Here is a 26736-nt window from a genome sequence, read left to right on the forward strand (position 1 = left end):
GTACTGCAGAAATGACTGCTGTGGCTATTACCGTAGTTGCTCAGGGGAGCTATTCAGATGCCTCATTTATTGGAGCTTAATAGATTAAAAGTCCAAATTGAGTCTCATGATATAAGCCTAATCAAGTTCTAATCTGCATAATTTTCCCATAAGCAGCAATGGGAAATTTGGATAATTTATGTTTCAGCAGTTGCCAATCATGTGTTAAATAGCATTGTTGCATTTACTTATCAAAATATTTTTATTGATCTGCACTTCATCTGACATTTGCCTTTGAGATTTTTTTTCCTGGCATTAACAGGAAATTTAATTCATCTCATAGATGATGTAATATGAGATGTTTCTCTTGATTTTAACATGTCTTTATAGATCATTTTTAAAGGTGATCTTTCCCTTTTACAACTTCATATTGAATACCTGTCTCAGCAAACCTAGATGACTCGGCCTAATTTATTTCCCTAGTTTAACGTAGCATATGGATTTCTAACCATCATTTATATGCACACAATAAAAGATAATTTGGCCCACCATTTGAACCAATTCCTTTATGTTAAGTCTATGGGGGTGGGGGAAGCACTTACCTTCATTTCTCCATCTATTCTAGGGGAGATGATTGATAAGAATTTCCATCTCCCTCTCTCCCTGGAAAGGCTCGGGGATTTAACTAGGGAAGATTTAGAAAGTACTTTGTGTTTCCCCCATGGAAAAGTACTGTAATAAAGCATTTATTATATGTACTGAGTTGTGCATGCTGCCATACCACAGCAAGTTAAGCATAACTACAATGGGTCCCAGTTGTTATCTGCTATTGTTTAAAAGTGAAAACAATAAAAAGTAAGACTGGCTCAGGCCTCAGACTTGCCTGCCAGGGACCATACCTAGAAGGAGAAGGCCAGCACCCAAGTCAGGGATGCGGCACAGCCTGCAGGTGTCAGGAGTCTGAGGTCAGACTGCCTGGCTGCGGCTCCCGGAGCCACTTACCAATTGGATATGCTTGAGCCAGTTATGCCACTGCTCCGAATCTTATTTTCCTCTTCTACAAAATGCAAATATTAACAATCCCTAAACACACAGGGATTGTTATGAGGAATAAACAAGGTGGCCTGTGAAAAAACCCTTAGCCCAACCTGGCACATAAGAAGCAATATGGCGTGGCAGCTTAGAGGGGACTCTGGGACTTGTTTACCTGCGTTCCGCTCTGAGATCTGCTAATTCCTAGATGTATGTCCTGGTGCAAGTAGGTTACCTTCTCTGTGCTTCAGTTTCCTCCTCTGAAAAATAGTAGTATATAAATAGAATGGTTCTCAGAACCAAAGTTATTGCATGAGCAACATTTAGTACATAGTAAGCGCTCAATAAATGTTGGCTATTTTTTTCTTGGGGTTCTGTTTCAGCCTTCCCTCTCTCTTCTTCATTCTCAATTATTAGCCAGTTTAGATCTAGAGCATTCTTGCCTTTGCTTTGAGTCTCATAAAAACAATGCCATTGAGCCTTTCTTATTTTCTAATGCACTTGGGTTTACATTGTCCTGGAACCCTTTTCCAGCCATTACTTGTGTATATCTTGTCTGAGCCATAGTCCTTCTTTCCTTATAATCACATAAGGAATATTGTGTCTGTGTGTATATATATACACACATATGATCACATATATATACATATACACACAATATTGTGTGTGTGTATATACACATATACACATATGATCACATAAGGAATATTGTGTGTGTGTGTATATATGTATACATATGTATACATATACTGTATAAGAACTTTAGGAATATTGTGTGTTCCTAAAGTTCTTATACAGTATATAGAATATATATATATATACACACACAATATTCCTAAAGTTCTTATACAGTATATAGAATATATATATATATACACACACACACACACACACAATGCTCATTGCCTTCTCATTAATATTCTAGGATTTCTCTGTGTAAAAATTCTTTTTTAAGAATCTACTAAATACTTCTTCAGTTCTTTGTCCATATGGAAGGGGAAGTGATCCACAATACTTAATGTATGTCTAATAAAATATTAATATTGGTAGCCAGCATTTTTGAGTACTTGCTTCATACCAGGTATTGTACTAAATGTTTTCAATACATTATTTTATTTTATTTTATTTTATTTTAGCCTTACAATTGTCCTGTGTAGGAGGTATTTCTGGTTTATCGATGGAGAAGCAGACTTGGAGAGAGTCTGCACAACATTTATAGTGCCATGGCTCATAAGTGGAGGTGCCAGAATTTGAATCCATGACACCTGACTTTACAGCCCATGCTGTTAACAATTTCATTCTATTTCTTTTCTATGTGCTGGGCATTTTGTAGATAATCTGGGAAGTTCGAAGAAATGAAAATCCAGTCTCTGACCTAAAGTTCTTATACAGTATATGGAATGAGAATACTTGTCATGAGATAAAGTTGGTCAAGGCATTTATGCCTCATGCTGAATGAATAAAATAGATAACAAAAGCCTGCCACACTGGCCACTGAAGATTGGAGTGGGGAGAAAACTTCAGTGTAAGGAGGTCAGGTGGTCTTTGGAAGTTATTATTTTATTTTTATTGTTTCCATAAGTTATTGGGGTATTGGGGTACAGGTGGTGTTTGGTTGCATGAGTAAGTTTTTTAGTGGTGATTTGTGAGATTTTGGTGCACCATTTCACCCAAGCAGTATACACTGCACATTTGTAGTCTTTTATCCCTCGTTCCCCTCCCACTCTTAACCCCTAAGACCCCAAAGTCCATTGTATCATTCTTATGCCTTTGCATTTTCATAGCTTAGTTCTCACATACCAGTGAGAACATACAATGTCTGTTTTTCCATTCCCGAGTTACATCACTTAGAATAATAGTCTCCAATCTCTTCCAGGTCACTGCAGGTGTTGTTAATTCATTCCTTTGTATGACTGTATGTATATATTCAATATATATATATATCATGTTACAGTTTATTCACTCATTGATTAATGGGCATTTGGGTTGGTTCCATGATTTTGCAATTGTGAATTGTGCTGCTGTAAACATGCATGTGCAAGTATCTTTTTTGAATAATGACTTCTTTTCCTCTGGGTAGATACCAGTAGTGGGATTGCTGGATCAAATGGTAGATGTACTTTTAGTTCTTTGAGGAATCTCCACACTCCACACTGAGTTCTTTGAGTTTTCCGTAGTGGCTGTAGGAGTTTACATTGCCGCCAGCAGTGTAGAAGTGTTCCCTGTTCACTGCATCCATGCCAACATCTACTGTTTCTTGAAATTTTGATTATGGCCATTCTTGCAGGAATAAGGTGGTATCACATTGTGGTTTTGATATGCATTTTCCTGATCATTAGTGATGTTATATACAAATGGCCAACAAACATATGGAAGTCATTTTTAGCACAAAACTTGCCTCCCGTGGCCATGATCAACAAAGTGCTATGGGGACATAGCTAAAGAATCAGGAGCCCATCTGATGATAGCTTTGACTGTGGATGATTTAAACTTCAGTCTTTTCCTGATTGAGGACTTCTCATTCCACGTCTCTGATGGTGATATTCTTAGTCATCTTTTCTGGCAAAATATATGGTTGTTTCTAAAATTAATTTCCCAAGTGTTAGTTTAACTAATGAAGGGAGTGTTTCCCAGTTTCACTGTTCTCTAGCTGTAGATCCCTGGAGTATATTCCACGTGCCAGTGCTTTCACATGCAGAACTAGGGTGTTGTTTAATGTAGAGAGACTTCAGGTGCTACCCACGATATAACCATGGCTGCAAGCAATAATGAGAAGGGGAGCAAGACGGTCAGAGACTGGGCCACAGTTTAGACCTGCCCCTTTATCAAATGCAGCTATGAGGAATGGGGTGGACACCATCCTGTGGCATCAAAGGCTGAATTGCCTCATCCCTGTATGGAAGGTGCCTGAATTTCTCTTCTCTCCAAAGCCATTTAAGGAATCTGGGGCATCCTGCCATTTCTGACTATCATCTTCCCATATCAGAACCCCTAAGAAAGAAACAATGCTAATAAATTGTGTTCACTTTTAACATAACTCTATACCAGGGAAAAAGAGGAAACCAATTTTGCTGTTGTTGTTGACTTTTTCTTTTAAAAATTTGTGACTAGAAAAGTAGGGAAGCAAAAAGAGGCATGAAGTTTTCTTGCCAATAAAAGCACACTTTTTTGGGGAGTCACGCATGGGGGAGAGTCAGGCCTTCAACGGAGAGATGTCTTTGGACACCCACCATAGTTTGTCAGTTGCAGATGCTAATGGAACCAGGCCTGGTGACTGAAGGGGAAAATGGAATATGAAAGCAAAATGAAAGAAGCCTATGAAGCAAGCATGTCATTTCTAAATGAAGGTTTCATGCAAAGGAATTGAGTCTTTTCACAGCTGAAAATGGAATCTTTAAATAAGATGAAATAAAAGGATGCTGTGGCTTGTTGCGAGTTCTGTAATGAAATACAGTTTTCCTAATATCGTGTGACCTGCATTTCTCCCTGCTTTATGGGTGCTATTCCTTGACGTACAAACCCGTATTTTCTCAAGTCAGCATTTGATGATGGATGTCAAAATACAGGCCATGTATTATGCATCTAGCATTACCGATTTAAGGTGTTTACTTGTCAAGTTGAAGAAATTCAAAAACGTCACATCCACTGAATCTGCACAGCTGTCACTTCCAGTTTTTCATGCTTTTGAATGAAACTTCTGATGAAAACAGTTTAGTTTCCCCTTCACCATCCTAGAGGAAGAAAATAGCTAGCATTTAAAAATGCATGTTTTTGGTTATGTGGTTGGCTGAAAAACACATATTCCAAAGTTTGAAAAGATGGACACTACAATGTCAATCAAATGACTTACCCTTTTCATAGTATATCAATGTAAAGAGTCAATTTAAGTGCAGTCAGGGAATGGATATTAAGTAAAACTTTGTTTTTCTTTTTGAAAGTATGGCACTCAGTGATAAGAAATGTATACACAGGAGAGCAGAAAGTAAGAAAACCCTTTTATATTTCTCTGGCATTTTATGCATTATGCACCTCCAAAACAATAGGCAATTATTGAGCTCCCTTATTTCATTCCTGACTCACACCTAGCCAAAATGCCAGACTCAACACAATCTTGTCACATTGCTGGAAAGTGAGTCAGGGATCTGGACACATAATAATCTATTTGGAGTTTTGTCCTTGGAAATTTAGCGAGTGACTTTGTTCCTAAAATTCATCCCTAATTCATTGATAAGCCCATGTAGCATTCTGCTGCGGGCAAAAATGAGAAACCGAAGTGAATGTGAATGCTTGCCTGTCATCTAAATGTAAGTGCACTGGGTCTTGCCACTTGCGTGGAGATGCCATATGCTTCATTAGAAAAAATAATTTTCACCAGATGAATGCAGGAGGTAAATGGATTTCTAATATTGATATGTGTCCATGCAAAACCTTAACGAGGCAGCCATTCTGCCTAGCCAGGATATTTCTCACTCTCACTAAACTAAAAGTTACAGTTGTTCCAACCTCATCCAGGTATGTACTTGGGACTTGGACCTAAGACCCAAAGAAGCCCAAACTGCAAAATTGGAGACCCAGCAGGCTGCTTTCCAATTTTCCCGTGTCCACATATACCTTATGTGGTCTGTGTTGGGCACGCTCAGAAGTTCAAGAGATCAGCCGTAAGCAGGTGGCATATACATCAGTCAGGAGGATTTAGGTGCAAGTAAACTCCTTCTCCATTTAGCTTAAACAGATAAAATATGTACATCGTATTATATTGTGTGTATGTATATGTATAAATACGTGTGTGTGTGTGTGTGTGTTTATGTGTATAAAATCTCACATAGGGAGAAATCCTGAGGTGAGATGGCTCCAGGCTGCTTGCCCCAGGAACTCCAGGACAGCTTTTCCTGTCATTCACTTGAGCCAATATCACTAAGTTAGTTATGCCCTTAGCTGGTGCCTCAGTTCCTGACACTACAGGCACATAAAACAGTGCTCAGTAAATTAAAAGATAATCTCTTCCTATGTGTTTCTTTTTAAGAGCAAAGAAACACTTCCTGAAAGCCCCAGGAAGATTTCCTTACACCTCCCATTGGCCAGAACTCTGTGAAAACTGAGGCCTAAGTCACTCGCCAGCAAGAGGATAAGAAATTGATTGGTTTACGGTAACAGTCAGGCCAGGTTAGGTTATGTTGTGGTAACAACAAACAAACAAACAAACAAACAAATCTCAGAGGATTAAAGCAACACAGCTTTATTTTTCACTCACTCAGAATGCTTTGTGGGTCTGGACAACTGTCCAGTGATGCTGTCTAGCTTTCATCTCCATGGTAACCTGTGTCCTCACAGTTGCCATGGCCTGGGAAGAGAGAGATGGCCATCCAATACCTGAACCAGCAGTGATATGCATTGCTCTGTTCACTTTTCATGGGCCAGAGCATTTCATGTGTCACATAGCCATATCTAACTGCAAGGGGGAACAGGGGATAATTCTCCTGTGTCCCTGGAAAGAGATGGGAGCCAAAATTTATGAGCAGAATAAATAATTGGTGTGGAGTCCGGACTTTTTAGAGAACTATGAAGTGAGTTACGATTATAATGGTTTCCTACCTTGTCCTTCTAAAGAATAAAAAACTCATCAGAGTTTATCCTGGGAATACTAATTGCTGACCTGTGAATAATGCATAAGCTACATTTTTGGGTTGTGTGTATATAGTGTACTCTCTTTCCAAATTTTCTACTTCTCTGATTTTTCTTCCTCCTCTGTTTCCCTCCAGGGTTCACACCTCCAGGAATGGATAGATCCTCTCCAGATAACAGCCCAGTGCACGGGATGTTACGTCAACCATCCATCACAACTGGGGTCAACATCCCCATCATCACTGAACTAGGTAGGGGTCAATGTCAGCTTTGGGGGGGATTTTTGTTCTCTCTTTCAAACCACAAAGGATATGAGGAGGTTGGTTTGTTTCTTAGCCCTTTCAACTTTGTAGCTGCTATGGGGTTTGTTTTGAGGGAGCTGGGAGAAAGGTATGGGTAGAAATATGGCAGATTACTGGAAGGGAAAACTGATCTATCTTTCTTCTGAGATGAATAGACAGTTTCCTTCATGCTGGTCACTGTTTGCAAAGGAGCATGAGATGATGGATTTGCAATTGGGGCATACAATTGGGAATGGAGAGGAAAGGAGGAAAGGCTTAGTTTATGGATTCTTTCTGGTGATTTTTACTGTAAGAACCTCTTTTGAGCATTCTGTCTGGACAGCTCCTACAATCTGAGCCCTCCACTGATATGCAAAGCCTCGGATCTAAGCCAAACCCATTTTGGAAACAAGGTAGAAGCCCTGGGCTAATGTGTAATAACTCCACATTTAACGTATTATAGTTGAATATCTCAGCCAAAAGCCATTTTCAGCAAATGCCATTCTGGCCCCCAAAATGATGGGGTTTTGAGGGCCATGTTGGTCGGACAATAGAATCTAACTTCTAACCTGGCCATGGCACTCCCTATGACCATTATTAAGTGTGCAAAACTGTAGAGTGGCCTCTTCCCCCAAGACAAATACAAACTACCTGTGGTCCGGGGTCCCTTTACTTGAGAATGTTTCCTCTGTTATTCCCTCACTCTCTTCTTTTTCTGTACTTTCCTCCACTCCCTTTCCCCAACCCTTAAATGCTGTATCCAATTAGCTAAACCGGGCAAGTTGCCTTTGGTATCAGTCAATCAGGAAAAAAACAGTGGGACGCACATTCTAATGATAACTGAACTGGGTAAGAAGCACTGTTTTCCTTCACATCAGTATCTCCTTTTGTTCTGTTGTTGGTGTTTCCAACTATCATCAGCTTGTTTTTATTTCGCCGGCTGTAACAGAAAGGCTACCCCATGGCACTGCTTTGAATGTGTTTTATTTGTGGCTCTGGTTGGAATCGACTGTCTTGTTCTGGCCTTTCTTAATGATTTTTTTCCCCACACAGCATCAGTAAACCTTTGATCATACCCATCTGACCTGGCAGTTGTTTCCAAAGCATCTTTGCTCTAATTCATTTTCTCTGGCCTGAGCCTTTTTTCCCCACTTTTTTTTTGTCACCCCGCTCTCCCGCCTTCTCCCTTCTACTCCTCTTCCAATACACTGTCAGTTTGAGTGACATGTCTTCACAGCTCTCAGAGGAAGTCAAAGGAGAATATCAAAATTTTAAGATAAGAAACCTAAGATGGCACCTTCCCTCCAGCTGTTTATTTTTCTTTATTCTGACTTTATTTGCCTTTTTCTCCCCCCCTACTAGGGCATTTCTCAGAAGCTCTGGTTCTGAAGCCATAAAAACCCCTGGTCCCTCGGGGTACCTTTTTTACTAAAGGCAGATTTCAAGAAGGGTGCAGAGGATAAGGTTAGCAGCCACCCAGGTGCAGCCTTGCACTCTGGCCCCCACTCCCAGCCCAGAACCCTCTCTGGGAGATTCACAATGGACTCAGGTGGAAGATAAAGGCCTCCAGTCATGACCGCATTTATCAGGCTCTTTCCCACTTCCCCATGACTTGGTTAATAACTCCATGAAGGGCACCCATCAGCAGCTGGTTTCAGAACTGGGGATTGATCTTCTAAATAGAGACAGCAAAAGTGCTGCTCAGCAGAGGAGTGGATAGAGAGGTGGGAGCACCTGCCTTCACATGACTCACAAATGAAATGAATTTTCCATTTTCTTGGCCCAAAAATATATTTCAAAATAAGGGAGCAGACTTTCGACACAGTAATCTTGCTTGCAAGGTGTCTAGAAACTAAGGAATAAATTGCCCACCACTCAACACCGCATTATTGTAGGTATAGCTATTTATCAGGACAAATTCACTCAGGTCAGGGAGTATCACACTATTTTCTGTTTCCAACCATAGGATGGGTGGTTTTTTCATGTTTAGTGTAGTTGTTTAAAAGCCCTAGGTTTCTGGATTCCTCTCCTCAGAACTAGAGGGCCACAAGAGACCTAGGGCTTGTGTGGTCCACACCTCTGGTTGGAAAATTAATCCAAACATCTCCATCTCACAAACCTACAGCAGCATTTCAGAATCCTCACTGCCAGGAATTTCATTTTCTATTTGAAATTCACATGCTGCTGACTAACTAGGATATCTTGTCATTAGTAGAAGAGAAAAGGAAAAGCTTGGTGCCCCAAACCTAAGGCAACAATTCTGGTATTTGATTAGCATCATTGACTCTCTAGAAGCCTTTGTCCTACACCAGATTTCTTCCTTGTGTTCAGAGAATCTTTGAGGTGCTTGCACCACCCTTATCTTCTGCCTTGAAACCTATTTCTCTAGCCGCTATAGCACCCTCCTCAGACCACTTCACCTCCCACATCCACCACGAATACTTCTTATTTATCTACATGTTCTGAGATGTGTTCTGCCTTATGCCAGGCCAGTATAATGAATTTTAAGAGACACAGAGGGCACCAAGGCCACACAGGCTTTCAAAGCTGTGTAGCACATTCCACTCTTCATCTACTTGGAGACTCTCAATTGATGTCAGCATGGCAAAGGCTCCTCAGAGTCTCACAAGAAAGGACTGTGTTAAAGCTGTTTCACCTGACTATTCCAATTGTGTTTGACCACATATGCTTTGGGGTGATTATGTGAGTACCTCTTAGCACCCACATAATTACTGTTCTGTGAAATAGGCCTTGGGTAGCATTGCTTGCTCTCCTTCTGAGACTGGGTATTTCAGAACAATATACATGGTATTCACTGGACCCTGGCTAGTCTCTTGGAGTGCTTTTCCCATGACCCCAAATGCCTAGCTCACTGACAATCTGGAGTCCCCTCCCACTACTTGGAGTCACTTCACCTCCATATCTGGTACCAACCCTTTCCCGTCTTCCTGATGAGAGGTAACAGATGCTGTGCTTTTTGGAGCATTGCCACACATACTATTGGTGGCTATTACAAGTAACTAAAACCACATTCTTCCATATGTGGTCTCCGGTTTACATTTTCTGATTCACAAATCAGAAAGACTAAACAGTGACTTTCAACATCGCTTTGGACAAGTGAAGGGAGGTGAAGAAAAGCTACCTCTTGAAAGACCCCTGAGCAAGACCTTCAGTGTTTCCAAGAGAGGCAGAGGGAAGCTGGGCATTTTCATGCTGTAATGGGTAGACAGGTATTTAATGTCAGAAGGGAGATCATGATAGCAGCTGGCATTTATCAAGTCATGGCATGATCCAGATGCTGGACCAGGCTTTCTGGGCACAATCCCATTTGTATGAGCCTCCTGATAGCCTCATGAGAGAGTTGCTATAACTCCCCCATTTTACAGTGACAGAAACTAAGGTGTAGAATGATGAAATACTTTGCCCAAGGAAGTTGGCAGCACAGGCTGGACTGAAGCCCAGTTGTCAGAGCCTGGATTTTGGACTTTCACCACTAGCCTGCAATTCAATTGCTGCTGAAACAATGGGGACCCAAATGTGACCAAGTTTGGAAGAACAGAGCCAAGATTTTTCCCCCATTAGAATCTTTCTCTAGGGAAACAAGATGGTGTCATTTAAAAATACTAATTCCATGCCTAGCCTTTCATGCTAGTATCATTTATTCTACTTCGTACAATAAACAAAAGTTTTTATTTTTTTTTAAAGAAGAGTCACCAAGAAAGTTGCTTAAAAAATTAAAACAATAACTCTAGAAAACAGAATTAGCTGTTGATACATTTAGAAAGGAATCAGGGAAAGGAAACCTCATCTGTTCTCTTCCTAAAAGCACAATAATTATTCCAGAAATTGTGAGTGCCCCTTTCTTCCATCACCCCACCGACTTTTCTCCTATTACTTGCTCTGCAAAACTGATAATTTCCGAAGCCAAGATGGGAATGGAAATTAATTTGTCATTTAATTTTTAATAAGTTAAAGACATCTGAGTGACACAACTAATCAGTCTGCACGTGCGTGCGGGAGGAGTCCTTGAGGAATCCTCAGATGGAAATGAAATACAGCATCCAATGCTGCAACTGCTTGAACGCAAGCACATAAAAGATTGAGCTGTTTAGGAGGGGAAAGGGAGAACATGGGATGTCCCCATGCAACTCAAAATTCAGAGCAAGTCCTTGTCAGCAAGCAGCAAGAGACAGCCAGGCATTCGTCCCACCTGGGGTTTCCTGTGTATTAAACAGGGCCTGTTGGGTGTGGACCTAGATTTAGGGCCTGGGACCCCGGGGAACTACCCAGGCCAATCCCAGTGGGTAGGCTGTGGGATAGGCCTGCGGGTGCATTCCTTGCTATCTGCCTTGCTGTGCTCCCCTTCCAGCGCTCCTTACTCCCAATAAGCTGCTTTCTTTTCTTTGTGGCTAAAATGACTATCCCAGCATGGCTGCTCATCATTGAAATATGTCCATCTCTCAAAGGACTTCATTACCAAAAAGCACTGGAAGGTGTTTTTAGGTCATGATCCTAAAACTATGCCAAAGGACTGGCCAGCACAGTCTATTGGTGCTCCAGCGGCCTGCCGTGGAGCAAGCCTGCTCGAACTCATTGCTCTCCAGGTCTCAGACACTTAAACAGTGACACAGGAACAGTCCATTGAGTCCCACTGCCCCCTCACCCAAAGATCCATCTACAGCTTCTTCCATGCTTTTGTTTCCTTCTCAATGACTTCAGTGTTTCTAAACCAGTAGCCTGGTCTCCCTCTGGCTTCACTACCTGTGTGTGGTCTTCAGAACTAATTCTTATTTTATGCTTTTTCTAGTGAATGATACTAATGTTCAGTTTTTGGACCAAGACGATGATGATGACCCCGATACAGAACTGTACCTCACGCAGCCCTTTGCCTGCGGGACAGCGTTTGCCGTCAGTGTCCTGGACTCGCTCATGAGCGCGGTGAGTTATTCTGTTCCCTCCTCCTCACTCAAGGGTGGAGGATGTGCCAATGGAGCACCTCCAACCTTTGAGGCCCTGGGCTGCACTGGGGCCACAGTGGAGAGCAAGACTTCTGGAAGCTCACACTCTAGAAGGGGAGACCCACATTATAAAACCATCACACAAGTAAATGTTTGATTATAAATTCCTCAAGTGCAAGGAAGGCAAGGCAGGCTAGGAGGAAATATAGGTGAGGACTTGACCTTGTCTTGGGGATCCCAGAAAGATTCCCCGAGGAAGTTGTACATTTTATGCTAAAATTTGAGCCATAAAGAGGGGAGATCTTGGGGGAAGAGTATTCTCTGAAGAAGAAAGAGAGCAAATGCAAAACCTGGTGATGGTGGAGGGAGGAACCTGAGGCTCTCAAAGAAGGCAAAGAAACCCTGTGAGGCTGGGCCATGGTGAGACAAGGGTGCAGGAGGATGGCCAAGGTTAGACCTGCAGGACCTTGAAACCCATTTTCATGGTTTTGGACTTTTTCTTAATAATAAGGCATTGAAGGATTTTGGTTGGAGAGTGACATATTCAGGTTCATGTTTTAAGGGGATTGCCTTGGCTGTTGTGGGTAGAGATTGAACATCAGCAGGAGGTGGAGAGAACAGTGGGTCAAAGGTGACTACCAGACCTGTCACTGAGACTGAAGTCCTTGGAGAGAACCAGGCATGGAGACAAGGCCTGGCAGGGTATCTGCTGCAGGGAGGAGTTAGTGGCAGAGAGAGGAGGGTGGGCTGGCTGAGGGATCAAACACAGCTTTGGTTTCTTTTATAACTTGACATACATCTAGCAATCAGGCATTTTTTTTTCACTTTTGCGACCAAAAAACAAATAACAATTAAAAAATAGGTCCCAACTTAATGGAGCCATCTTTCACTGCAAAAGGCAGAAGGAGACATTTAGAATGAGTCATAGCCTGGGTATTATGAAGTCTTCCCACTGAGCATCTTTATTTGTTATATAGAAAAGCTTTTTATTTTGGAGTTCTCAAATTCTCGGTTTGTGAAAACGCAGACATAGGCTGAACAACAACTGACCTTTGGAGAATCCATGAAAAAGAGCTTTTCTGAACACATTAAAACCATAAACAGAACTCAGAGTTTTTACACACATATATTTCTTAAAGTGCTGAAGGTTATTCTCCTGAATATGCTAAACAACTGATATGCTAATTATGCACCAGTCTCATCTATTCATTAAATAATGCTAGTCCCAGAAGGACCTCTATTTGAGGAAAGAAAACATACAGCTTTTTAAGACTAATTTGGGTTATTCTGTATGCCTGAACATTGTCCAGCTGCAAGCATATCTTAGTTAAAAATCAGAACTTTGGATTTAAAAGTGATTGTGAAATGACATTCATCTGAATTAAGGTTGACTGGGCTTCATGCCATGCCATGGCTTTCCAAGCCAATAGGGAGATAAAATGGTCCTTGGAAAAGGGCACCCGTGGTTTCCTGGGGCTCATGATCTTTCTTATGGCCTGCTGAAACCAAGGCTAACCTTTCTACCAGCCAGTGATGTTGGGCTCAGTTTGGGCAAACTCCTTGAGCAAGCCAGAAGGAATGATAGAAGCTGTAAGATGTATTCCTAAGAACACCGTATTCTCAGTCATAGGTCTCATATTCTTCAAATCCAGTTTCAAATGGATTTTGGTAATTCAGCTCATTAGAAATTTTTATTTTAGTTCTGATCCTAATTACAGAGATCTCAGAAAGACTATTCTAAGAGCTGGTTAAACTATTTACAGTAGAATTTTTTTTTTTCAGAACTACAAAATACTCTGATAACATTTTTTAAATTCCAAATTTATAAAATTGTTTATGTTTCTACATATCAGATATTCAGTATGTTTCTAGCAGGACTGGCTACGTAATTTGCAAGGTCACTTTTCATGTGTTATTAAGAATTTCAAAATGGTGACAGCGGAGTATTAAAACAAAAGAGACTTGGGGCTGGGCGCGGTGGCTAACACTTGTAATCCCAGCACTTTAGAAAGCTGAGATGGGCAGATCACTTGAGCCCAGGAGTTTGAGACCAGTCTGAGCAACATGACGAAACCCTGTCTCTACTAAAAATATTTTAAAAATTAGCTGGGTGTGGTGGTGCGCAACTGTAATCCCAGCTCTTGGGAGGCTGAGGCATGAGAACCACTTGAGCCTGAGAGGTGGAGGTTGCTGTGAGATGATATAGAGCCACTGAACTCCAGCCTGGGTGGCAGAGTGAGACCCTGTCTCAAAAAATCAAACAAAACAAAACAAAACAACAAAGATGCATCTGAGAACAGACCCTGTGCAACCACATAGGCTGAACACCCATGAAACCAGCCCTGGTTCCAAGGAATAAAATCGATTTGAGCACCAGAGAACTTCTTCTCAACACAGACAAAGGGGCATATGGTAGCCACGGGGTGGAGGTGGGGGCCCATCTGGATTTGAGTAGCACAAGCATCTATATCATTAGTAGGTAGTCAGTTCTTGGAAATTCAAATGAGAATTCAAAGTGAATTGATTTGAAAATTTTAAACAAGCCATCTCCCATCTCCTTTGAAATGCAAACAAAAATGTTTGGGAGAGTGTGGTAAGGCATGTTTGGATGCAATAGCGTGAGAGCAGCTTGTCTTCTGCATTCTAGCCTGGGATAAAAGGGTGTTAGAAATCTGGTAACTGTCATTGTATTTATCATCAGCAGCATCATTTACTAAGTGCCCAGAACTGTGCGAGGCACTTTAGCTACACTATCGGATCTTTTGGACAATAATGTGAATACCCTTGGTTTAAGTGTTGAAGCAAGACATATTTAAGTAACTCATTGATGATAACTTTTCAAATCATTAATCAAAATGCCTATCAAATTATTCCAGGTCTTATTTTCATTGTCTAGGATGAACAAACTTCGTAATGAGGTCTTGAGTAGGGTCTGAGTCCACAAATCCAGTTGGATCTAGACGTTTTGATAAAATGTTACCTGTGATTTCTTTGCATTCTACTCCAACCCTAATGTATGAAAAAGCAGATTAGTCAAGTGCCAAGGCGGTAACTAGAAGGAACAAAAAGGGCTGTCAGGAATATAAATTGAGAAAGTGAGACTCCTCCAAACAGCAGGAGACAGAGGTAAACTTCCATTGCAGGCATTCACTCATAAGCAACTTCACAACACACACAAAGCTCTTCAGGTGTCGACAGTCTCCTTTTTCTAGCACTCCTCCCCAAATTGTCATTTAATCATGTGTCTAAACATTCTCTGAATATTGTCCTTCGTAACCCAACTCCTGCTGCTTACTGCTTCATTTGTTAAAAGAATAATATTTTGATTCATCACAGGCATTCCTGGAACAGATCAGAATGTTACAGACATGGCCCTGTGGCTTTATCTCACAAATCAACTGCAGAAACACAGGATGAGAGGGAATAATTAGGCTTTTGGATATATGTCTCTAAGAAGATCACAACTTAGAAATGTATTTTTCAGAATGATACCATCTTGATGCACACAGTCACACTAGATGAAAGGAACCCTCTCTGTTTTTAGGGATCAAACTCACTTATGAGTATTCAGATTTCGTTTTCACCCAACTATCACTTTCTCCCAACCCTAGCCCCAATTTAAGCTCCACTAGGACCCTGGAAAGTGAATACTGGACATGGACTCAAGAGCCAAATGGCTTAGGTCTGGATTCCAGAACTGCTGTTTACTGGCTATGTAACCTTAACCTCTCTGTGCCTCAGTTTTCTCATCTTTAAAATGAAGATAATAATAGTACCTGTCACAGGGTTGCAGAGATGAGTAAATGGGTAAAGGTTGTAAAGCAATTAGAGCAGTGCTTAGCACATGACAAGCTCTGTATGTATTTATTGTTGCTAGTGTTTATAATCAATACATTTATTGGGCACTTACTGGACAGCAGGTATGATTCCCCATGCTGGGGATTCAGTTGTGGAAAAGAAAGATGAAGACCTTGCCCTCATGTTATTTAAACTTTCATTCTAGTGGGTTAAGAGTAAATAGGTAAGTGAATAAATGAATAGTGTCACATAAGGATAATTGATTTGAAAAAACATGAAATAGCTTGAATGGATGTGGAGACCTGTTTTACCCTCAGTGGTCAGAGTAAAATTATCCTAAGAGGTAACGTTGAAGCTGACACTGAAAAAGCCAGAAGGAGAGAACACTGCAAAGGCCAAAGCTGCAAAGTGGTGACAAGCTGGGTTTGGTTTGTTGGAGGAAGCAGCTGGAGGCCATTGTGGTTGGAATGTGGTAGACAGGAGAGCAATCAAGAAGGCAAGGCCGCTGGCCACACTGAATATTCCAAGTACAATAGACCACATCCGGCCAAGTTCTAAGTCTGGGATGAGACACCTCAGACTTGGTGAGAGGATCCACCTTCTTCTGAAAGCCACCAGCATCCTCCTAATGCCACTGTTTCTGGATACACTGGCTAGGACAGCGAGCCCATCACTGAGTTGATTCCTGAAGTGTAACCCCTGATTATTTTTTTTGTGTGACACTCCATCCTCATACACTCATTTTAGAAGAAGAAATAGCACAATATATTGGCATCGTACTTGGCTTGATATCTTGTTTCTAATAAAAGATCTGTAATAGAAGTCTCGAAATGTCATGTTGCAATCTATATCCACCCTACAGACAACTTCTGCATTTCTCAAGTTTTTATTTTTAAATTGAATTTGTTGCCAATATTTTTAAATGATAAGGTTTTATATAAAATCTGGGTTCCTGCCTTCTTTAAATTAGAGTCAGAAAGCGGAGTCCCAGATTCTCATAAAGCAGCTATTGACTTGAGCTGAGCAGCTGCTCCCTTTAGCCATAGTCCACACTACTCTCTATTGCATCCCACCAGGCCTGCTTCATTCATGTCCCTTCCCTGTTTGGTTCATTCCACTTTCCTGTCCTTACCAGCCTCCTGCCTTTTGCCTCTAATCTTACGTGTCTGCATTACCATGTCTGTGGTCAGACAGCATCCTTGGCCTTCTGGCCATTTGCTTGTCCTCTGAGTTAGGTGGTTGTGCACATGATGTCCATTTCCCTTGAGCCTTGGACCTTTCCTAAACAGATACCAACCACGCTGAACCATCATTATTGAAGAAGCAGTGAGGAGCCACCTCCTTCTGAGGAGAAAAAGAGGAAACCTACTACAAGAGCTAATGAGTTCCAATGCACACGAGTTGGGAGTGTTGTCTTTTTTTTAGAAAATAAGATTTCATGAAGCTTTAGGTTTGCAGCACCTACCTAATCTAGAAAATAAAGAAAAAGCATATCATAACAGTATTAAGAGAAAGAGCAGAGAAAAGCAGAGGCCCCCATTACTAGTGTACAATACATTGAGAAGTGTGAATGCCAGCCTGTAGAGAGACCCCCGCTGCAGGATCCCCCCGGAGCCAGAGAAAAATTTCAATGTGAGCCAGTTATGCCAGGTATGTCTTTGCTCTGCCCACTGCACCACAATGCCCAGGGCAGGAGTTTGCATGTCCAGTGCATTCATATTTTCAGAACAAAGGCAGTGACTTGGAGGAGGGAAACTGGGTCATGAATTAGGACTTGTAGCTTCTGATCCTGGCTCACTGGCAGCCCTTGCACATCTTTTCTACTGTCTGGGGCCCAGCTGGGCCCAGTCATTAAATGGGAATGGTGTTACCCCTTATGACTTTCTGCTAATCGGAGAATGGCAAAGGCATATGGAAATCTTTCACAGAGCAGATACGTATTTCTTAAGATCACATGTAATTACAAAGAAGCAGTTTTTTGGGTATATATGCATGTACATATATGTATATATATTTATGTGTTTATGTGCACTTATCCTCTCTCTTTCTCTCTTTCATGAACACACATCTTAGATAATATTTGGGAGTTTAGTGGGTAGATGAGTCAGGGGTACCCAGAAGATATGGTTCCATGTTCTCATCTTTAATATCAGAAAGCTGGCCTCTGTTTGCCAGAAATGAACTTATGTCAGTAAGACTGGAGGGTGTGACCATCTGGAATGTGGATTCACATGATTTACTGTCTTTCCTGTACTTTCATTAAGGGCCAAACCCTTGAACCTGGTATTATGGAGAGGCCTGAGTTCTCTATCAGTCCAAGCTAACCTAGTGCCATGTGATTTTAGTTATATAAACAATTTATTGCTCCATGACCCTATTTCTTATACTCCACTCAAGAGCCTCCATTTCGACTGCTCACATGGAGACAGAGGGCCCATGGCCGTCCCAAGGCAGAAGAGCTAGCAGTGGTGTCAATCAGGCACATGGAGGTATGTCCTGCTAGATTCAGGACAGACCACTGCTGTCACATCAGGCCAGGCAGCCCTGGGATAGGGAAAAAAATCCAATGATTTTCATCCCTCACGAAAGAAAAATACTAAAAATAAAAATCTACACCATGAAAACTAGCAAATATAAAAAATGGCAGCTATGACATGGAAAATGACAATTTTAGAGCAATTATAAACGAGAGGCAGAGAGCCATTAAAGTTAAGGCAATGTTATTAAAAGATGTGTTAATTTTCAGTTAAATTTTCTATAAAAGACCAATTAGTTTAAAAGGCTTGACAGCATTAACTGTGAAACATAAGCTCCGGTAATTATACTTTAAAAAAATAAAAAGAGGAGGATGCTCGGGCGGGTTGCACTAGCAGGCGCAGCGGGGCGTGGGCCAAGCGGGCTAGATGGCGCTGTGGGCTCAGGTTTCCCTGCGACAGTGCCTCGGTCCCTCCCCTGGCATTTCATGGTTTCCTCAGTGTCCTTTTACAGGACCTGAGAATCATCAAACTTTAGAGGCCAAGCGGGCCACCCTTGTGTTCTGAGCCAGCTCTCAGAGATTAGAATCAGAACGCAGAGACACCGGGAGAGGGAATTGTCTAAATTGGTTGCATTGCTAGTTGATGGTTCTTCTGATGAACTCCCATGTTTTAAGTATGCTTTGTCTATCAGAAGTTTCACACATACTCTCATTTAACTCTAATCTATAAATTTTTGTTTTGTTTCGTTTTTTCATCCCTGTTATACGGATGAGGAATTCGAGGCAGAGAAAAGTTAGGCAACTTTTTCATTGTTGTGGCTATTGGATAGCAAAGTAGGTATTAAAAGCCACACTAATTGGATTTGGAAGTCCGTACTCATAACCAGGGAGCCATGTTGCCTTAATCAGAAGAAGGGCTTCACTAGTCAGGTTTGGAACCTTGTCCTTGGCAGTGGGAAGAGGGACTCCTGTATTCCTTAGACTATACAGGTCGCCTGATCCTAGGCTCTCAACAGGACCCTAACTCAGCTGTCTTATGCTCCCCAATGCCCATGTGACGCAAGGATAGCCATTGAGAAGGTCTCTGCCTGAAGCATCCCTGAAGACTAACCCTGCCATATATAAGAGCTTCCCAGAAGACTTCTAGCACAGGTTTCATGGTAAGGCACAGAAAAGACTGGCAGGACAAAAGCTTAGGAGGCAAAGGATCTCACCTACATGTTACAATCCTGCCTTTGGAATTTTGTATTTCTTCAATTCTAGCATTTATGTTAACCCAGAAAAAAATGTGTGCCTTCTGGGTCAGGTGAGTTGTAGAGAAGTTTCCTCCACAGGAAGCGCCTTTGGTAATTGGCATTTGAAGTTCTAGCACCTGGTTTGCTCCATGATGCAGAAACAACCATCACCTATGCAGAAAGCCCCGGAGTGATGTTTAATTGCAGACTGCTGAATGCTCTGTGAAGTGCCTCCCCCAACCCTCATTCCCATCACATAAATAAATTTCCACCCTCCAATATGACTGACTTGACACCGTTTTCCAGGGAAGGCATTGTCTTTCCACCAAATTATTCAGATCCCGAAGAGATAGGCGTGCAGAGCACACCCGTCAGCAATGCTCAGAGTCCTTCTCTGCATCCAAATATTGGGGTATCAAAACAGAAGCAAGAGCATCTGCTGGCAAAAATACATCATCATTCTCTGTCATCACAGATTCTGCTGCCCCCCAGCTCTGCTCCTGGATGCCTGCATGGAAAAATCAAGGAGAGCCATCTGGGATGCAGTGCCAGCTCAGAGAGCAGACAATTATGCTCAGAGATATGAGTGGTCCCAGAGTTATTCAGACACCTGCAAAACCCTGGGACTGACTTCGAAATTGTACCTGTTGATGAGCAATTCTAAAAGTCATGCACTCTTTGACTTTCACACAATTTCAGGCTAAACCAAGGCCCAACGATTAGTAGGTGCTCAATAAATGTCAGTGACTGATCAAAAAGATTTGGGTATAACTGATTTCAACACAGAATTGGGACTATGTTAGGGTCAAATCCCAAAGATTTGACAAAACAATAACCTCCCTGGCTGATCTTCTAGACTTATCATTGCAATGGATAACCTATAGTGCCCTTCGTTTAAAAAAAAATGTGTTTTTATTAGAACAGTTATTCATACTTCTTGATGAAAATTTGGAAAGCACAGAAACATATAAAAGAAGACATATAAAGAAGAAACATATAAAAAGAAAAAGAAAACATATAAAGAAGAAAATATAAATGACCTATGTTTCCAACACCAAGGACAAGCATGGTTAATATTTTGGTGTCTTTCCTTCTAAATGGATAGATAAATACAGAAATATCTCATGTTATAGGTTCGTTATTTTTTCCCTTTTCAGTTAATATTTTATCCAGAGTATTTTATTATTTTCTTTGGTGTCATGATTTGCAGAGCCTCCATAGGACTTTATGAGACTCCATTCTGTGGATGCTCCAGAATCTATTTATCACTAAATTGTTGGCTATTTAGCTTTTTAAAATTTTTGTTATAGTAATGATTAATCCTATAATAAAAATTATTGTACTTAAATCTTTGAACAAGTAGCAACTTATTACATTGAGGCAAATGTACTGGTTTTTTTAAAACATATATGGACATTTTAAAATTTCTTGATACATATTGTCGTGATATCTCCAAGAAACAATTTTACCAGTCTACACTCTCATCATACTGAGCCATCTCATGCATTATGGCAAGTGCTGATTGTTATTTTTCCTAGGAGGCCCTTTAATTGTGTTTATGATAGTTTTGAAGCACATCAGTTTTTAATTTGTATGTAATGAGGTAAATACATATTTTATATAGTGAATTCATAGTTTTTATTCGTAAAAAGTGCATGCTGAACATGAGAACTATCAAGCATCTTGAGATTAAACAGTTTGCTATATTTTTGTTTGTGGCTACATGTTTTGCCTTTAACTATTTTGTAACATTTACTTTCCTTTTTATGGAAATTTAAATTAAATATATTTTCACAGCAGAAAATATATAAAATAAAATTATAGGAAAAAAACAAAATTATATCACTAAGAGTTAACTACTAAGTAGAACTTTTATGTACTACTTGCAGTTACATTCACATAAATATGTCTATCTGTTCAGTTATGTGTTATTTTTCCCTCTGGAAATCCCCAAATCAGAGCATTGTGTACTTTCTGTAACACTTTATGGTAGAAATAAAAATGAGTGACCATAATAATAAACAGGATATCATTTTTCTGGTAGTTTTCCATTAAACATTGAAGTTTTATATTAAAAAATAACAATTTAAAAAGTAATAAGTGCATGATTTGTTATATTATGAAACAGTGTATATTATAAAGTTTAATAATAAAAATGATCTCTACATTTTATCAACATTTGATAATTGAAAACATTAAAAGGAATCAGTACGAAAAAGCCAGTTAAAAATCATATTAAAACTTAAAACCCAGTACCATAAAGATTCAATATTTAAAAGTGGGTACTCTTAAAATTAAATTTTAAATACAGAAAGAGTTAATTTCACTAGCCAATAGTTTTGCAGGTATGCATTTTTAACACGAATTGTGATTCATGGTGTTTTGGGGATCCTACTTTTAAAAAACATTTTAGTGTTATATAATTATTACCATGCCATTAAATATTATCTGAAAGCATAACATTCATGTCTGTACAATGTGAGTCATGCCAAGGAACCATTGTTTCATCATTACCATATTGTCGAAAACTTTTTATCAGAGAGCCAGTTTCCCCCAAATCATTCATTGAGTAAAATCCCTTCCCCATGGTATGCAGTGCTTTTCGTATTATACTAAGGAATGGATCAGCAAACTTTCCTGTAAAGAGCCAGATGGTAAATATTTTCAGCCTTTGAGGGCCACATAGTCTCTGTTACAACTATTTAACTCTGAGTTTGTTAGCACCAAAGCAGCCCTAGACAATACATAAACAAATGGACATGCCTGGGCCCCAACAAAACCTTATTTAAAAAAAATAACGGATGACAGAGAAAAATTGGCCCAAGAGCCAGATTTGCCAACCTTTGTATTAAGGTCTTATAAGTACTAAGCTATGGTTCTCATAAATCCATTCTGGTTGACCTTCTAATTTTTCACTTTGTCTACAATATTTGGTTAGGAAGTCTTTAAAATTTACTATACTACATGAGAGGACAATTTTGTACGACTCTTTCCAGGGGAAATTTAGCATAATTTTATCAAGTTTTAAAAAGTCCAATTCAAATCTGTAATTAGGCATATATCAAACAACAATTTTACTAGAAAAAAAATGACATTAAATGGCACATTTACATGTTAAGGAACATGGAATTTTACTTTTTTCCTAATGCTCTCCTCTGTCTCCTCATAGATGATTACTACTTTGCTTTTTGCCTAAAAACAATAGCGATTCTTATTCATGTCCAGTGATTGGTATTAAAGAGAGTATCTGGAATAATAGTGTTAATTATCTTATGTATCTGACATTTTATTCTCCTTATTTCTAATTCTATTTGTGTTTTTTCAGTTATATTGTCATACATTTCCTTATTTTTTCAAGGATTATTTCTTGAATTTAACAATTCACTAAATATCCTCTTGCTATTTAATTAACTGGCACTTTTCATCCTGCTTTTATTTAAAAAAAGAATTATTTTAATACTTAATTTTACTTACTATAATTCTGTTGTATTTAATAATAGCATTAAAGGCTCTGAATTTGTCTCTATAGCATTGGCCTCAAGACATATTTTTATATGTCATTCTCAAATATTCTTTAATTTTAAAATATTCTGTATCCTAAGTTTGATTTCCATCTTGACCTAGTAGTTACAGGATACTTAACAAAAATTTTTTTGAAGTTCTGGAATATTTACTTTTGCTTCTATTACATTGTATTTAATTTTTAAATGTAGATTATACAGCTTATACTCTGTTATATGTATTTAGATATGATGGTTTTGGCCACTGATCTTTTTTTTTTTGTAATTGTTGTTTAAAAGTTTAGCAAAAATAGACTAAATCAAGCTGATTATATCCTCAATTTTCTTATCTTTTGACCTATTTGACCTGTAAAAGTTAAAATCAGTGATAGTGGGAATGTTTCACATATTACCCTTAGTTCAAATTTATTCTAGTGTAATTCTAATTAGTTTTGCTTTCTATATTTCAGTTATAATATTTGTCCATAAAAAGTTAGAGCTTTATTGTGAGTGTTAACGAATATAAAGTTAACTCATCTAACAGAATAGTTTAAAATTTTTCTTTGAAGTATACTTTTTTTCTTCCCTTTGTCTCTTTTAAAGATATCAGAGTTTGATTTTGATTTTGGCATTTGAACAAGTCTGAGAATCTTTGCCATTTTATAGGATCATTTAGCTCATTTATGTTTAGTTATATAACATAAGATGCTATAGTCTTGCATTATGTTTTTTACATGCTTCTATCATAATTATGTGTTTTATGATCTATCTTTTGGTATGTGGACTATATTTTGTATGCTTATTTTCTTTAGTGTAAACTTTCCCTTCTATTTTTAACTCTAGTTAGTTGTTACCAGCCATTCTATAGATGTATTTTCTAAGTATTATTGTCTGGAAAAATTTAATGGCTCTTGATTCCTCCTTGTATAAGATCAGGCAATTTTCATGCCTTTACTTCCATCATCATCTCTATTTCATCTCATTTTTCTGAATTTAAAATATAATTTTAGCAATACTATATTAATAGCTAATTTTTGTCTTTTTTTAATAATTAGTTTTGACATTTGCATTCCGTTTTGTAATAATATGTACAACAATCTTTTACAATTCTGTTTTAAATATATTTTACCAGTAAACTAAATTTGCTCATATTTTAGTTATTAAGAGTTTAAAATTATCTTTAAGGAAGCTAATTTTTGTTCTGAGTATTTAAAAAAATGAAATCAATAAATGCTTATGTATGCAAAGAGTCAAAAAATATTTCATTTGCCTTTACAAATTATTGGCAATTTAGCTATGTCTAGAAATTTTGGAAAAATGTGTCCTGCTAAAATTCCTTTGACATTCCTCTTACATTTTCTAGAGAAGCTTCATGCTAGCCTCATTTTATACTTGTATTTCTTAGAGCATTGTTTTAGGTCATTTTTATTCTCCATTTAATATTTTAAATTCAAATACTTACCGAGTACAGGTCTAGGAATTGGTCACATTAAGTTGGTAAATGCTTTTGATCTGCATCCTAGATTCATTTCTCAGCTCAGGACAGGTTATTGCTATTTGTTTGTTTGCTTGTTTTACATGCTTGCATTTTGTTTATAATTTTGATTTGTAAATACTTACTGTTTATCACTTGACCTCTGTTGTCTTTTTCTCATTATCAATCAGCACTCTTATTTTAAAATATCCCTATATCTTTCTCTTTTAGCTTAGAACTTCCTAGTTTTACTTCCATATCACTAATTGTGTGTGTGTGTGTGTGTGTGTGTAATTTTCAGCTCTAATACTTATGGCTTCTTAGATTAAAAAGTTGGCCATTGCAAATTTAGTTATCTTTTAACTATTTCTTTTTAAAAAATGAAACACAACATACCATACAACTCATCCATTTAAAGTGTATGATTCAGTGGGTTTTTTTTTTAGTATATTCACAGACATGTACAGCCAACACTACAGTCAATTTTAGAACATGTTCGTGGCATCAAAAGAAACTTTGTATTTTAGTTATCCTCCCCTCCCCTACAACTCTACCACCACCCCACCAGCCCTAAGCCACCACTAATCTACTCATTATTTCTGTAGATATGCCTATTCTGGATATTTTATATAAATGGACTCTCAGTACAATGTTTTCAAGGTTCACACATATGTTGTAGCATGTATCATTACATCACTTCTTTTTGTGGCCAAATAATACTCATTGCATGAATATAATACATTTTGTGTATGCATTCATTAGTTGATGGAAATTTGGGTTATTTTCACCTTTTGGGTATTATGAATAATGCTGCTGTAGACATCCATGTACACATTTTCATGTGGACATATATTTTTATTTATCTTGGGTATATACTATAAGAGTGGAATTTCTGGGTCATATAGCAACATAATGTTCAAACACATGAGGAACTGCCTAGCTGTTTTCCAAAGTGACTGTACCACTTTACATTCCCACCAGCAGTGTGAGAGTTCCAGTTTCTCCTTATTCTCACCAATTCTTGTTATTATCATCTGTCTTTTTTATTACAGCTATTCTAGTAGGTGTAAAATGATATCTCATTGTGGTTTTGATTTGCATTTCTCTGATGACTAGAGCTATTGAGCCTCTTTGCATAAGTTTATTAACCATTTTTATATCTTTTTGGAGAAATGTTTACGTCTTCTGCCCATTTAAAAAATTGGGTTATCTTTTTTTGTTGAGTTATAAAAGGCTTTTTAATACTGAATATTAGACCCTTATCAGATATATGATTTGCAAACATGTTCTCTCATTTTGTAGGTTGTTTTTTTCACCTTTTGGATAGTGTCCTTCAAAGCACAAACATTTTTAAAATTTTTATGAAGTCCAATTTATTGTAGTTTATGCTTTTTGTGTCATGTCTAAGAAACTATTGCCAAATCAAAGGTCATAAAGATTTACTCCTATATTTTCTTCTAAGCATTTTGCAGTTTTGGCTTTTTACATTTAGATATTTGACCCCTTTTCAGTTAATTTTTGCATATAGTGTGAGGTATAGGTCCCACTTTATTCTTCTGCATGTGGATACCCAGTTGTTGCTGTGCCATTTGTTTAAAAGACTATATTAATTTTTCCATTGAATGGTCTTGGCACCCACACTGAAAATTAATTGATCATAACTGAATGAGTTTATTTCTGGATTTTCAATGATTTTCCATTGGTCTATAGGTCTATCCTATGCCACTACTATGTTATCTTGATTACTGTAGTCTTGTAGTATGTTTTGAAACCAGGAAGTATGAATCTTCCAACTTTGTCTTTCTTTTACAATACTGTAAGATTGCTTTGGCTATTTTGGATCTGTTGCCATTTTAGAGTCAATTTTTCCATTTTTACAAAAAAATGGACTTTGTGATTTTGATAGGTATTACATAAAATCTGGAAATTGGGGTAGTATTCCATCTTAATAAATCAAATCTTCCAATCCATGAACATGGGATGTCTTTCCATTTATTTAGGTCTTCTTTAATTTCTTTCAGTAATTTTTTTGTAGTTTTCAGTATACCAGTCTTGTTCCTCCTTGGGTATATTTATTTCTAAGTATTTTATTCATTATTTTTCTGAGACACAATCTCACTCTGTCACCCAGGCTGGGGTGCAGTGGCATGATCTCAGCTTACTGCAACCACTGCCGCCCAGTTTCAAGCAATTCTCTGGCCTCAGCCTCCTGAGGATCTGGGATTATAGGTGCCCACCACCATGCCTAGCTTTTTTTTTTTTTTTTTTTTTTTAAGTAGAGACTAGGTTTCACCACATTGGCCAACTGGGTCCCAGCTCCTGACCTCAAGTGATCCTCCCACCTTGGCCTCCCAAAGTTCTGGGATTACAGGTGTGCACCA

General features: G+C 38.8%; 1 protein-coding gene across 10 annotated transcripts in view; it reads left to right on the plus strand.

Moving 5' to 3' along the window:
* The window catches only part of KCNMA1 (potassium calcium-activated channel subfamily M alpha 1), a 755994-nt gene that overhangs the window by 712903 nt on the left and 16355 nt on the right, over positions 1-26736 (plus strand). For 9 of the 10 annotated variants that reach the window (XM_015147202.3, XM_015147203.3, XM_077944845.1 and 6 more), the window contains 2 exon segments: positions 6771-6884; positions 11722-11852. In XM_015147202.3, coding sequence (XP_015002688.1) covers positions 6771-6884; positions 11722-11852 — 245 coding nt within the window. 10 annotated transcript variants of the gene reach the window in all.

This window comes from Macaca mulatta, chromosome 9 (genome assembly GCF_049350105.2).
Source record: "Macaca mulatta isolate MMU2019108-1 chromosome 9, T2T-MMU8v2.0, whole genome shotgun sequence".
In the NCBI taxonomy this organism is placed as follows: domain Eukaryota; kingdom Metazoa; phylum Chordata; class Mammalia; order Primates; family Cercopithecidae; genus Macaca; species Macaca mulatta.